Source organism: Cyphomyrmex costatus, unplaced genomic scaffold, assembly GCF_001594065.2.
Source record: "Cyphomyrmex costatus isolate MS0001 unplaced genomic scaffold, Ccosl1.0 scaffold216, whole genome shotgun sequence".
Lineage (NCBI taxonomy): Eukaryota > Metazoa > Arthropoda > Insecta > Hymenoptera > Formicidae > Cyphomyrmex > Cyphomyrmex costatus.
Genome location: NW_017276214.1, coordinates 600,240 through 614,363, shown reverse-complemented (window position 1 = coordinate 614,363; position 14,124 = coordinate 600,240). Strand labels below are relative to the sequence as shown.

The 14,124-nt window shown below is 43.3% G+C and overlaps 1 protein-coding gene across 1 annotated transcript; it reads right to left on the bottom strand.

Annotated features, from left to right (window-relative positions):
• Positions 1 to 2,581: 2,581 nt before the first annotated feature.
• LOC108773671 (defective proboscis extension response 21) lies at positions 2,582 to 13,726 on the bottom strand. The gene is made up of 5 exons (XM_018539559.1): positions 13,022 to 13,726; positions 7,516 to 7,667; positions 4,195 to 4,402; positions 3,509 to 3,805; positions 2,582 to 3,132 (listed from the first exon to the last, which is right to left on the bottom strand). Exons 1-5 carry the CDS (start codon positions 13,089 to 13,091, stop codon positions 2,948 to 2,950), a joined length of 912 nt encoding a protein of 303 aa, XP_018395061.1. The 5' UTR covers positions 13,092 to 13,726; the 3' UTR covers positions 2,582 to 2,947.
• Between the last annotated feature and the right edge of the window lie 398 nt (positions 13,727 to 14,124).

Below are 14,124 nucleotides of genomic sequence, written 5' to 3'. Positions count from 1 at the left end.
AAGCTCGTAAGAAATTCCTCGTTGCCTCCCGATACCGTGCATGATTCCCGAGCCGGTTAGCACGGGCGGCCAGACTCATTTCCAATGCGCGTTTTACGATCCGAAAAATTACACAGTAACGTTATTTTAGTTTATTTTTTTTTTTCTTGTTTCTTTAGCGTAACACGTACGGCATATCATTAATTAACGTTACGTTATTTATACGCTATGTTACGTTATTTACAATCACATGAATCGTAGATATTCTAACGAATCGTTCGTCTCCTGCCGCTGTCCTCGTGTTCTACGGTATATTTTCTTCTCTCCCCTTTTTTCTCTCCTCTCGCTCCCTCTCTCTCTCTCTCTCTCTCTCTCTGTCAGTCACTGTCTCTCTTTCTCTCTCCCTTTTCCCTCGTATCCCTTTCAAGACATTTCTTTAAGAATTTTCTCAACGAGAACGTACGCTCTAGTCACTTTATATGCGCCCCTCGTTCGTGCGAGCTGAAACTTGTTCAATATTCAACACCCATGTGCAACGTATTTGCGCGCGTACACATATACATATATATATTTCTGTTCGTTTGTATATATATATATTTATATATATATTTATATATAATATTATAAAAAACAGTATTCCCTCCCCAACCTCTCTAGTATTTGCGAGAAGAAAGCAAATTCGCGGGGGGCGCGCGGGCGCCCACCGGAAAGCCGTACGCTCATCCGCTAAATTATATACAACCGATCATGCTCAGAGGCGACGCGCCGCGGGCCAAAACCGCTGTGGAAATATGCGTTATCAAAAAGTATCCCTGTTGATATCGAAAGTACTCGCCTATTGCTACGACGAGACGTTTGACGACTCGTATTATATAGGAGAAAGAAATTCATCGTATAGGCGGGTCTGAATGGGATTCAGAAATACGTGTGAAATTTGACGCGCCACACACACGATGTAATATACTACGTAATATCATATGTTTATGTAAATTTTATACAAAACAAACGCCTCCCTTCCTTTAACGTCGTCCAACGTATGAATAAACGTTTAATGTAGAAAAGGTTGTGATATTTAGGACTTTTTTTTTCTCAAAGGATAAAAAGAGACCTTATCGGCAGTATTTAATTTCTCGAGCGCGCGCGTATCGGCAGTATTTAATTTCTCTACGTTCCTAAAGGGAAAATCTTCGATTTTCTATAAAAAAAAAAAAAAAAAAAAAAAAAAAAAAAAAAAAAAAAAACGCGATATTTCCGAAGTCGCGAGACGACGCACAAAGGAGCAATCAGTGGAAAATGCGGCAGTCTGTACGGCCCGCGTCGCGGTGAGTTAGCCTGTGCATGCGCGGACGTATGATATATTTTGATCGACGTGTGTATACTCAATGCGCTTTAATTACCAAAATTTTCATCGCGGATCGTCTCGAGACACCTGCGACGCCTTTGACAACGGTCAAGTATTTATAGAGGCAATGATAGTTACACCAACATTGTATCTCGTTTTATTTTACTCGCGCGATCGATGTGAGCCCGGATATAAAAATTCTTTGTATAAATTTCATAATTTTATCGCAGCTATACTCGTTTTAATTTTGGCTTGGTGCTGGAAATATCAGAATATCGTGACTATGAGTTTGATATGGGCAAAACTTTGTCGTGTTTGATATGAATTCTTTACCTCGAGTACTATCGCCGTGTTATTAATAGCAATAACATTTTCACATTTCTTAATAGGGTCACACACACTTTGATCCAAGATTCCTTTCTCCATCTTGTATAAGCTTGCTTTTCCATACACGGTCTTGGAATAATCTCGCCGACGGATAAATTTAAAAGAGGATTCTAATCGTTTTCGGCGCGCGTATCGACAAATCGTCTAAGAGACGATGGCCGAGATCGCTCGGTCTCAGGACGATCCCCAGATCACGCGGTAGACGTCAAGTATAGACACGCTTTGTTGTAATCGGTCGCTATCGAATATAATTAATTACATCGCATTTCGAAAATTCATCGAACAAGTTTCAATTCTATTGGAGCGGCGCGGACGAAGTTTTTCTGCTTTTTCCCAGTCTCGTGGCGGTTCTTCCTCTACGTCGACGTTTCTCTTTCATTCGTTTTCTTTCTTACTCTTTCCTACCGTCGTTTCTCTCCTTTCTATAAATTTCTCGTCACGTTATCGCTTTCTTGTTCCTGTAATGGGTGCTACGAAACCACCCAACGCCCTCACGATAGGATCTCACGATCGTGATCGTTTTTCGGGCGTCCATTTTTTGAGATTTCGTAACTTTCTACCTTGTCGGGCTAAACAAACGGGAAATACGTGAAACGATTCTGCGAATGTAAAAGTGCGTCTTTAGAAAAACAAAGTAAACTCAATATAATATCCGCTGTAATAGTTTATCAACAGTAAAAAGAAAATAATAACGTTATTTTATTCGGATAAAATTTCTAATTGACATAATCGAATAAATATAGTTTCGATAAGTTTTAACAAATAAAATTATCAACTTGCCTCGGATTTTCAATTGGAAGTTTTCAAGACGTTCACGAACTACCCGTTGTTCAAGCTCGACCTAATTTATATTTCCGACAACGTCAAAAATTTCGTAGCTTCTCCAGCACGTATAGCTTCTCGCAGCAATTTAACAAGAATTCATATAATAAACTAATTCCTAATTTCTAACGGCCGGATCACTGTCTCGATAATCGAGATGAATCTCTAACTCTTACTTCACGCGTACGGAGAAAAAACATACTACCTCTCCGGGATCATTATTCTTTCCTCCGATCTTTCTCTTTCTCTTTATCGTATTACCCTCTATCTTCCTAATCCTTTCATCCTCGTCCTTTTTGTCCTTGATCTCTGAAAATCGGTCCGCAACATCGAGGATCTCTTCTCTCGAGGTAGTCGGGGTCTCGTAGCAGGAGATAATCGATTATACGCGTATACCATCCTTGCGGTCTTGTCTGATTATCGTTCCGTCGCAAAGCAAGATGGATTTTTCGAGTAGAGAACCATAAGGATCAGAAGAACGAGGACGAATAGACGACTGCCGTGACTCGAGTACAGTGTCACCACTCCTGCCAGCCACCATAGAGTAGGACAGCCACCTGGCGCTGAACTGATGCCTCTTTGTATAGCCGCGGGGTGTTCCCCTAGAAAATCATCGAATATATGTATATTTAATAAAATAACAATAATAATAAAATATACGAGATTAAACAGACTGCAACGAAAACCGTAATCTCGTATTCATATCGCATTTATTCATCGCTATGTGAATTATAATTATCAAGTGCTTTTTTTTTTTTTTGTAAAAGTTTATATTACATGAGTTAATTATCAAGTGCTTTTTTACAAAACTTTTTTGCAAAAGTCTGTGCGAAAAAAAGTATCTCGAAAACAGTGAATCACGTGTAATACAAAAGTTTACGTTCAGGGAAAAAGAAAAGTTTGAAACACCGTTGTCCGCATTTTAATTTTAATTTTTTACAAACTTTTTGTCCTAAAGCGGTAAAATGTTCCACTCACCGTTTAACACATGCAGCTGCACACTCGCGCTATCCAAGTTACTCGGGCTGCAAGTATAGTTACCCGAGTCCTCCCGTCTCGCGTTGTGGATCACGAGACTGCTCACCGTATCCTGCTCGATCCTCTTCGTCTGAATATCGATCTTGCCCAGCTGATAATTTAGAACGCGATCGCCCTCGTGGTACCAGAAAACGTAGAACGGGCCCTCGAGGGATTGCTTTATTACGCATCGTATTGCGACTGTACTGCCGGTTTTCACGTACATGTCACGGTCCCCCAAGATCTCGATCTTTGGCACTGTAACACGTCGGACGTTCGATATTGTTGTCCGGTGGTCTGATAAATAATTTGGCTTAATAAATTCTTCAAAATTTTCAGAATGCATCTCACTCTAAAGAGTAAAATCTCATCCTTGAAAAGATTAAAAATTGAACCACTCTTTTTCAAAACTGATTCAATTTTTATTCTTTAGAATGAGATCGCAATGAATAAAATGTTTAAAATCGACGCATAAGACAGCTTCAAGGTATCTCTTTTAGAGTTCTTTATAAAATATCTTAAAGACGTTTTTTAAAGAATTTTTTAAGATATCTTAAAGTTGTTTTAAGTGATTTCAGACATTTTACTCCCATTAAGATTCCACTCGAAAAAATTGAAAGAATAATCGCCTTCCGCGCGACGCTCACCGACGATGTTGAGCTTGATGATGTGACTCTTCTTCGGGTCGGTCGAGATTTGGCACTCGTACTCGCCTTCGTCGCGTGCTTGGACGTATTTCACCTGCAGCGTCCACGTGTCCGCCTCCCCGAAAATCGCTTGGAACCTTTCGTCCGGAATGAACATGGTTCTATCCACCGAGAGGATATGCGAGTCTCTTCTTCTGATCCAGGAGACCTTCGGATTAACCAAAATGAATTGTTTCTGTTCGTCTTAAACGACTCATTGAATTCTCCTCACGCGTGAGATCTTTATATAGTCCCTTACAGGTAGTCGTCGGTTTTAAATTTTATTAATTTGCATAGAGATTCGTCGAGATTTCCGGTCTATTCTTATGACAACGCTTCTAAGAATGTTCTTCTTAATGTATTTGAAAGATTTATTCTTTACCATTTACCGTCCTTTTTAATCGCATTAACTTGATGTCAGAATCACCGAGATTATCGCGAGCCATTATTCACAACTGAGTGGATATCGAGAGAGACAGATGAAATTGAGGTGCGTAAAAAAAAAACAAGAAAGTTCTGTCAAGTATAAGAAACAGAAGGGAGATACAGTGATTAAAAAAAAAAGCAATAGAAAAAATAAGAATGAGAACATTCGATTCGTTCCGATTCCGGACGATCAATCTTCCATTCCCGTCGCAGTTAATTTATCGTTCATCGACCGGACGGCTTGCGCGCGCTCGACGGAAATCTAGATGGTGCCACGAACCACATTACTGCGTCGAAAGAAGGCGAGGTACGAATACATTTAATTCGCCAGTCGATAAGGATCGAGGCGGTGGCGACGGCGGCTGCGGGCCCCTCAAGTACGCGTGGGTCGCGTGTTACCGGATACTTAGTCCTCGTCCACGTGCCAACAGCGACAGACGTATATTCTGTACAATCCAGGGTACGGCGAGTACGCCTGTGTACACGTTGGTAAAGTTCGTAAACGAAAGATACGGGGGCTAGCTTCGAGCTAGACTCGCGCGTGCCGACGGTAATTTTATTACGCGCCCGACGACGATGGTCGACATTCCGCGAAACCATCCCTTCGCTACACACCGACTCCTAATTACCGATTTTACGAGCGGAGACAGAGAAGAGGTCTGTTCGCGTTGCTCGCGAAATCCCCCCACGATTTTTGCACTTAAAAGAAGACAATATATTTTGATAATAAATATATTTTTTTGACGATAACGAGAGGGAAAGAAAATGCCGAGTGCAAAAAATACACAAGCAACGCGAATATAGGCTTAATGAAAAAAAAAAAAGCGGAATAAACCGCGAATCATTAGCAGATTGGCGTTTTATTAACGGAATAAATTGATTCGATAAAAGGGAATGCCGATCGTGGAGGACGGTTTAACAGCTCGTGACACGTGGGCGGGTTATCTGTCGCCGACAGTTATCCGACATGGAGGAAATAGGACGCGATAACGATTGAAATATATTAGTTACGACCTTTTATTATCTGCGGATCTTTGATAGAAATAATCGCTGTCCAAGGTCAGCGATTTTCCCGGGACATTAGTGAAACGAATGATTGATACCGGACATAACTCTGGACTTCGCTTTGATGTGTTGATCGTAATCCAGTAGTTTGCCGTTAATAATAAAATAAATCCGAATGGACGCATGCGTATAAATTAACTCGTTCACGCGTGAACAACGAAATAGTCTGTTGAGAAAAAAATATAATAATAGCTACCAAATGTATTTTGTTGTGTGTATTGGCGCAATATTTAATGAATATTACTAAACATAATAATAGTGATAACAATTATTAAATATTTAAGAAAATAAAATTCACGTTTTTAGTTGGTTCAATTGAATAATTTAGATACTTAAAACCAAATTTTTTGATAATATTAATCGACTGTTTGATAATTATAGTCAAATTATCCAAAGCTCGATTTATTAATTGATTTGATAATAATGATCAGATTATTTGATGCAAATAAGCGCCTAAAAATATTTTATAAATACCGTCATCAGGACATTTTAGGACTGCCACTAAATAATGTCGTTTCTCATGTAAAATTTAGTTGAGCTTTCTATACGACCAAGTCTATATGACTGAAGCTCAGACAAGTAGTTATCTATATAAATGTCAACGTTATAAGTCTGTTCTTTTTAACTGAACTTCTTGCACGGCTCATTTTTCTTCTTTTTCTTTTCACATTAAAGAGAAAAAGAAAAAAAGATGAACTGTGTAAAAGTTCAGCTAAAAAGAACATATCTTATATCGTTTTTTCTGTATAGTTAGCAAAATGTATATAACAATTATCAAATTTATTTTGTTCAAAATGAATTAGATAACTATTATATACATACAGAGTAATTATAATTTAACAATTTGGTTGTATTCATTAAATCAAATAACTAAGAAAACAAATTATTTAATATTTATGATAAATTGATTTAGTAATGTCTACCACATATTATTCGATATTTATTAGCAAGCAATTTAGCTATATATATATTTGCCAATTCGTTTGGTTATATTTATATATACGATTTGGTAATAACCATCTAGCTTTGTTATCAATTTTCCAAATCTCTATTAAACTATTTAGTAATAGTTATCAAATTTCTTTGATTATATTATAACCGAACAGTTAATTAAAACTACTTCATTAAAGCAGTTAATATAACTATCATTATCATTTCAGTATATTCGAGAGAGATTGGGAACGGGGAAATTGTCTCCTCGACTCAGTTTTAACAATTTTTCCTTCTTTTTCAGCGTTGTCATTAATATTAAATGGAGTTCCATTGTCGTAACTGTCACATAGGAATTTGGCCATTATTATGTTATTTGACAAATACGTTAATAAATCAAATTGTCAATACACGTAAAGCGTAAGGCAACTTCTACCAAAGATGCGGGGAACTTTATGACATGGATAAATTAGATCTCAAATCGACGGCGCGATGACAGTCGTATTGATATACAATATGAAATCACAACACCCTTAATGCTCGAGAATTAATGATAACATATAGGGTATAAAATTTACCGTGAAGCGTTTTTCACGTAATTAAGATTAATTTTTATTTCCGTATTTATATTCGCTCGTTCTTCGAGAAAAGAGCGCTCTCTTCATTTTTGGCGCTCACAGTTCTTTTTATACCGAAATTTATTAAGTATTTATTTTCTGTAGCTAAACTAGTATACACTTTTAGAACTTAAAGTGAGATAGATATACATGTTTGATATTTTTGGGGAAAGCGAGAGAGAGAATTCTAGTGCAGTCTAGCAGGAATAAAAAAACAGACCTATTATATGGTCAGATAACTTACTGATTTGTTACCAAGCTGCCGCACTTTGCACGGTAGGTAAGCATGAGTGCCCAACTGCGCCGTGATGTTCGTTGGAGTGTTCGAGTCGAAGTAAGGCCCCGTGTAAATCCCGTCGAATCTCTTCACCAGCGAATGAGATCTCGTACTTACCCCTGAAAGAACGTGTTCAGAAAAATGTCTCGCGTGTGTCAGGGTGGTGTCGTTATACATGCGATCACGGAGACGGCCGAAAAAAAACAAAAAACGGCGCAATGCGGAGAATACGGAAATGCATATTCTTTCGCTAAAATATATCGTGAATGCGTGAACTACACGAATTATCGTGGTGATGCGCCTTTAAAACGTTCGTATAACTCATCCTAGCGTCGGCACGTTATGCGGCGAATTAACATGGAAGTAGCGACGTTAGCCGTCGCAATGGAATAATAAGGCGTAGCAGACCTCGGAGAAGGGACTATTTCGCATTCGTGTGCCGTATTCGCTCGCTCGCGACGCTATTCGGAATAAATCCTATCGTGGAGAAGACCTCGCTGAGGTGCCGTGCCCGAGGGAAATGGATACTAATCCCAGGGATTCCGATCTGGGAAATCTGAAGGCGGATCAGCATTCGAGGGGGAAGAGGGGAAAGAGCAACGTGGGCTTCGTTCCAACGACCTTGACGATATCACATCCGATCTTAAAGTTCGATCGGTAGAGCGTGAAATCCTACGAACGATCATCCGGATTTGCACGGCGCGACGGCCGTTACGGTGACCAATAATTTGAGGAACGTTCGTCGCGCCAAGTGTGAAAATCTCAATTAGGATAAAGGAATATTTTATGTACAGAGGAGTTAGATTGAAACGTTTAAGAGAAACGCTAATTAATAAATTGCTCCGAGATGTTTCCCTCGCTCGGAGTACATTTTCTGGCCGTTCACTTCTGCCTTTTCACTTTGATCTGCTGACTAAATGCGACTAATTATTTTACTAATTAGCAGAATCGTGTTTATAGCTGACGCCGTTAATGCCGCGAAGGCACTCGAGCAAGAAGCGAGAATATGTCGTTGTGCTATCAAGATTCGCCGAAACTTTGACAAACGACAAAGCTAGTGATAATTACGCTTAATTAAGATCAGCAGCGTGATAAACGCGCGACGAGATAAGGAGTAAATATGAAATCGCGCCTGTACACGATGGTAAACCTCACTCCACACGGTACGGCTTATCGCGCATCGATTGTTCTACTTATGCGCATGAAAATCACAGTCGCTGCAACGGCGCTAATTATTGTTTCAGTCAAACTAAATGCGGAGCAATGAATCAAAAATTAATCTTGACGATTAATCGACGAGCTAGAATAAACAATAATGGTGGCATGGATTTTCATTGATCTACTTTTTATTTGATTTCAAGAGAGAATAAAAATTTCTCTCTCTCTCTCTCTCTCTCTCTCTCTCTCTCTCTCTCTCTCCGTTTTCTTTTCGAGCAAAAATTCAAACGAAGGATTACAAAATCATCACACACAAGTTCTGAAGTTAAATCTTCTTTACATTTTTTTCGTTTTTATCGCATTACGATAATACGGCGTAACGCTCGAAAGCGATTGGTGATTTTGATCATCGTTCGCGGTTAAAACCGTCGCGACGAAAACGTCTTCCCTTTATCCCAGATTCGAAATTACATCGTTCCAGAAACGTCGTAACTGTATCCCCGTGATTCCGTAGCCGACAAATCCATCCGGCCGACACGTTTTCGTGCGAACCGAGAGAGAGCTAGATTGCCAATCAGTGCGCTGCTACGAGTGGTGTATTGTCAAATGTGCCGGAGATACGAATTCATGTCTGGGGGCTGCTACCGGTCCTCCTCCCGTATACAGTCGATCCTCTTGATCTTGAGGGACGTAAAATCTGCGCAGCTGCGCGCACGCGCCCCTGTCGGTCGCCGCGAGATTGTACCCTCGCCACCGAGTTAGGATCATTTGCCTACCACGAAAGGGGGCACAAATAGGTGCTCGCTAGATGCTGCCTACGCCGCCCCAAACCTATTTTTCATGTCGACGTGCGGCGAGTTGCGCAAAGGTCGCGCGCGATATCGTTCCTCAGGGGTGCGTAATACAGTCACATTTATCTTGAGATTAAATCAGGCGAAGGAGCACTTGGGCATAAGGGGGAGAGAGTGACGCGTTTTATCGCGGCAAGATGTACGTCGACGTGAAGCATGTAATTTCGCAATGTAACGCACTAGGCCAGGCTCATTGATGAATAACTGAAAGAGCTTAGGTTTATCGCGGTAGGCGCTGGACACATAAATACGACGAGGGACTAGCGGCTGCATTATTCATGTCGACGTTTTGTAAGTCGGTTTGCGCCGCTCCCATAACTCCCGAGGGATGCGTGGAAATCACGTTCGTCCCGGAGATTCCGATAAAAGCCGGACGACGACACGATATTCTCGATTGTGTATTATTTAAGAGGGCATTGAAGGGGAAATAGACCGTTTGCCGAAGGTATAAAAAAATACGAGGGAAACAGTGAGGTAGAATCGTTTCGATTATCGTTTCTATCAAGGTACGACTTTGCGGTACTGAATAAAAAGAACGTTATAACGTTTTTCCCCAGCGGGTTTCAACCGATCTGAGCTGAATTAATGACGTTACGTGCTCTACCAATAACAGTCATTAAGTCCATTTCGGGATCAAACCCGCTGCTAATCGGTCGAAAGCGTTACCGTAAAACAGAGATGTAGGAGTGGCATCTTCGAAGAGACCTGTACCTGCCAAGGTATGAAAACTGTTATAAAAATCTGAGAAAGTATATTGCTGTATAAATCTATTCCGCTTCACGCAGCAATAAGTCGCGATAAGGTGTCTCCCTGCTGCGTAATCGAGCGTGATGGGACGTGATCGCGGGCGGCGCGAAGGGAGAAGCACGGAAGAAGTAAATTTCTCGGAAACAGAAGGCGGATCTAAAATCGTATATTTCCCGAGAGACAATGCCGTCCGATGTATGGAGGAGACTCGAGCTGCGTCCGGCAGGGCTGCTGTTTCCTTTCCCACTTTGTCAGAACAACACGTACGCATGCCCGTGCAGTTTTACGATGTCATCGTGTACTAAACTACCACATAAATCCCAGTTTTTTAGCTTCTGAAGGATTATTTCTCACCGACGTGATATGATTTTATATAATAATTCCCACACGACGGACGTACACCGAAATAGACTCAGGAATCCGTGGCGAGGTCGCTCTGATTCTTTTTACCCTACGATAAGATCCGTTTACATTTTGATACAGACATGAAAAGACATGAAACACACGTACGATAATCTTTTTCTGTCTGCACTTAATTTACTTCTGTACAAAATATCGATATAAAATTTATTACCAAGAATCAGCTAGCAAGTGTTTTAGTTTATTTGATTGTTTTCTGATAGATGCAATTTCCTGAACGCTTTCAGCGAAGCCTACGAACTCGTTCAAGTTGCATCACGGTCTGCAAATTTATTTTATGTGTCGAGAAATCTTCGTAAGTGCTACGAGCGCGATTTCGTGTAAGGAGCCGTAGCATCTCTCTCGAGGCAGTAGTTACGCCCCGAGTTGCGCCAGTCGCGCGATGATAGGCACGTCGAACTTCTCCGTTTCTAGGGGAATGAACGGTTAATCACCGTGGCGAAGTATAATCAGCGGTTGTGTAGCGCACTCCACTGCACGCGTTTGTGTGCGAGTACTGTACGGATCGAAAGTGTATAATGTATCGGCGAGAGTGATGTCAGGATAAACCCACCATTACCAGTTCTGAAACTACGAACTCCTCGTAGTATCTCTCATCGTCGAGAACAGTTAGCATACTTTCCAAGTGGTTTACTGCCAGCGGGGGAGGCGGACCAAACTGCACCGATCCTTAGGCAAGAGCTCGTCGAGTAATTATTCGAGGAACGGCCGTGCAAACCAATTGCATCGACCGACTGTCGTAGTTGACGCTTTTTCCGCGCGGCTATACGAACGCAGACGAGTCCGACGGCGATAATCCGATTTTATCGGCGCTTCGGATTTTCCGCTCGCGCTCCGTTGCTCCCAGAATTGATCACGCCTCACAGAAGAAGCAGGCTTGTGGAGCGAGATCATTCTTTAAGAGACCCAAAACGCGTCGGATATTTTTTTGCGAATGACTGCGTCATCGCGGTTAAACGCTGACACGCTTAGCGAAATCGTATATCCCATTCAATCGGGAAATCGTTTTCAGAAGGTAATTCCACCTTCTAAGTTGGCCTGTCGTTTCTTTCCGTCGGAGCAAAAGCTCTCCGCACTCTTCTTGAAAGGAGAGCTTATCTTTTATGATTCATAATAGACTGAATTCTACAATCAAAGGCACGTTACATTCAACAGAGGAACAGTTTTACTGGAAATTGTTGTTTCTTGCGAGCTACTCGAGAAAGCTTTCTGTTTCCGAAAGATTGGATCAAACTCATGTTTAAAGAAGAGATGCAAAAATCGCCCAGTTTCTCCCTGCCGAGATGTCTCGACGAGTAGCTAGGCTATCTCTCGCAGATAACATGTACTCGCAGAATGCATGAGTGCACTCTCCAGAACGACGCTGTGACGCTTCTGTTTCAGCGAGTTTTAAAGCACGACCGCATCGCGGTGATGCAGCCGCGCGAGATGAAATCGATAGACACGTTCCTGAACGACGCCACGGAGGAAAGGGGGGACGCGTTCGTCTCTCTCCTCAGCTTCGTCCCGTGATGACGGAATCATCGAGATGACACGCTGCTGATCCCGCAGAGAGACACAGGGTGGAGGAAGGTGGACAAAGAGAAGGATGTCGAGAGTGCGAAGGGGAGAAAGAAAAGCAGAAAAGGGGACAGAGCGAGAGCGAGAGAGCAAGAGAGCGAGAGAGAGAGAGAGAGAGAGAGAGAGAGAGAGAGAGAGCAAGTGTGGAGGGAGGCACAATGCTGCGGCGCGCGACAAACAAGGGTGGCGCTAGATACGGTCCTGGACCGGGACCGGAGGTTGCGTCTCCCCCCTTGGTCGTCTCCGTCCTTTGTAGTCCTTATCTATTCTCGCGTATCCTCGATCCTCCCCCTCCGGTATGATCTCCACACTCGGTATCCGCCGGTATTCGCGACAGCGGGAGAAACGCGCACGAGTGCGCGGTACGTACATTCGTAAGTGCATGCGGGGCGCGAGGGAGAGGATATGCAACGTACTGCTACACCCCAAAATCTGATCGATCCATCCGCGGCATTAGTTCCATGGAGCCGCCCCGCCTCCTCGCAAATTGTACGATGATGTTCGATAATTCGATCACCACTCGTCTATCTACGTGTATCGCATGAATCGAGTATAATCGCTATTTACAGCATCCCCTCCTGACAGCATTTTCCTCTCGACCTGACCGATATGTCGACGCCGCCATCTGTTTCATGGATCCGCCGCGTCGCAGTAGAAATGTATGTTTCTTTTTTGTCAACTGCGTATGACAAGCCGATCGTGCGCCGATCTCCCTGAGATCTGATGATGAGGCTTACCGGTAATGCCTAGTAGGATCCAGCACACGAGGCATAGGACGTAGTAGTTGACGTAGGAGGACCTCCTCATGGTGATCACGACGACGACAACAACAACGGCGACGACGACGACGACGGCGTAACTGTCCCCGATAACGGGTCCACTGACATCTCATGGAACACCGCGATGCACCACCTCTTTCTCTCGGCGCTCCTCCACTTAATAATCCTTCGTCGTCGTCCCGTTCATCCTCCGACAGCAGCCGGTGCTACCAGGACCCGCGCATACTCCCGCGTTACCCGTCGTTGCAACCCTCTTGTTGCAACCCCCCCGTCGTTGCGCTCTTATTGTGCATTCACCGATTTTCCTTTACTCTCTTTCTGTGTGACTTCCCTTCTCTCTTTCTTCTTTTTCGAAAACACTCCGATATCACATTATCTCGCTGTTTGGATACTCGCGATTGCAATTGTGTCTCGGAACGAGGCCGAGATACGGTCTGATTCGTGGGCGGTGATTCGCGCGCGGGATTCACCAGGTACTCCTCGTATCCGACCCTGGACTTGCACGAGATACCGATTAAATTTTTCTTTATTACTCCAGAAGAAGATGTTAAGTGTCGCGCGCACCAAGGTCACGAAGCGGTCTGCCTGCGTTCAATCGGGCCACCCCTCCCCACCTCCTCCCTTTCTTTTACCCCGCGGCTGTACCCCTCGTCGTTACGGACGCACGGTATACGCGGTGTGGATCGGTCGGTCGTACTGTGAAACGCGACCGGGTTTCCCGTACTCGGCTCGTCCGCGGTTCGTCGTCCCGGGCGAAGCTCTGAAACCGCCGGGCCTCCGGTGGCACTGCCCGCGCCCGCCCGGGGATTCCGCGCAGGCGTGCTCTCTCTCCTCTATACTCCGGCGGCGATCAGTCAGCCTCCTCCTTCCTCGAGGCCTTCTGCCTTTTCCGCCGCGCGCCTTCCTTTTCCCCGCGCTATACGGCTTTGCGCGCTCCGCTCCGCTTCGCTTCGCGTCGCGCCACGTCGCGCAGCTCTGCCGTTCCGAATTTTTCTTCCTGCACTCCGCGTCGCATTTCTCTTTTTCTTTCTTTCTTCTACCGCCGAGTCGCGTCGACTTTC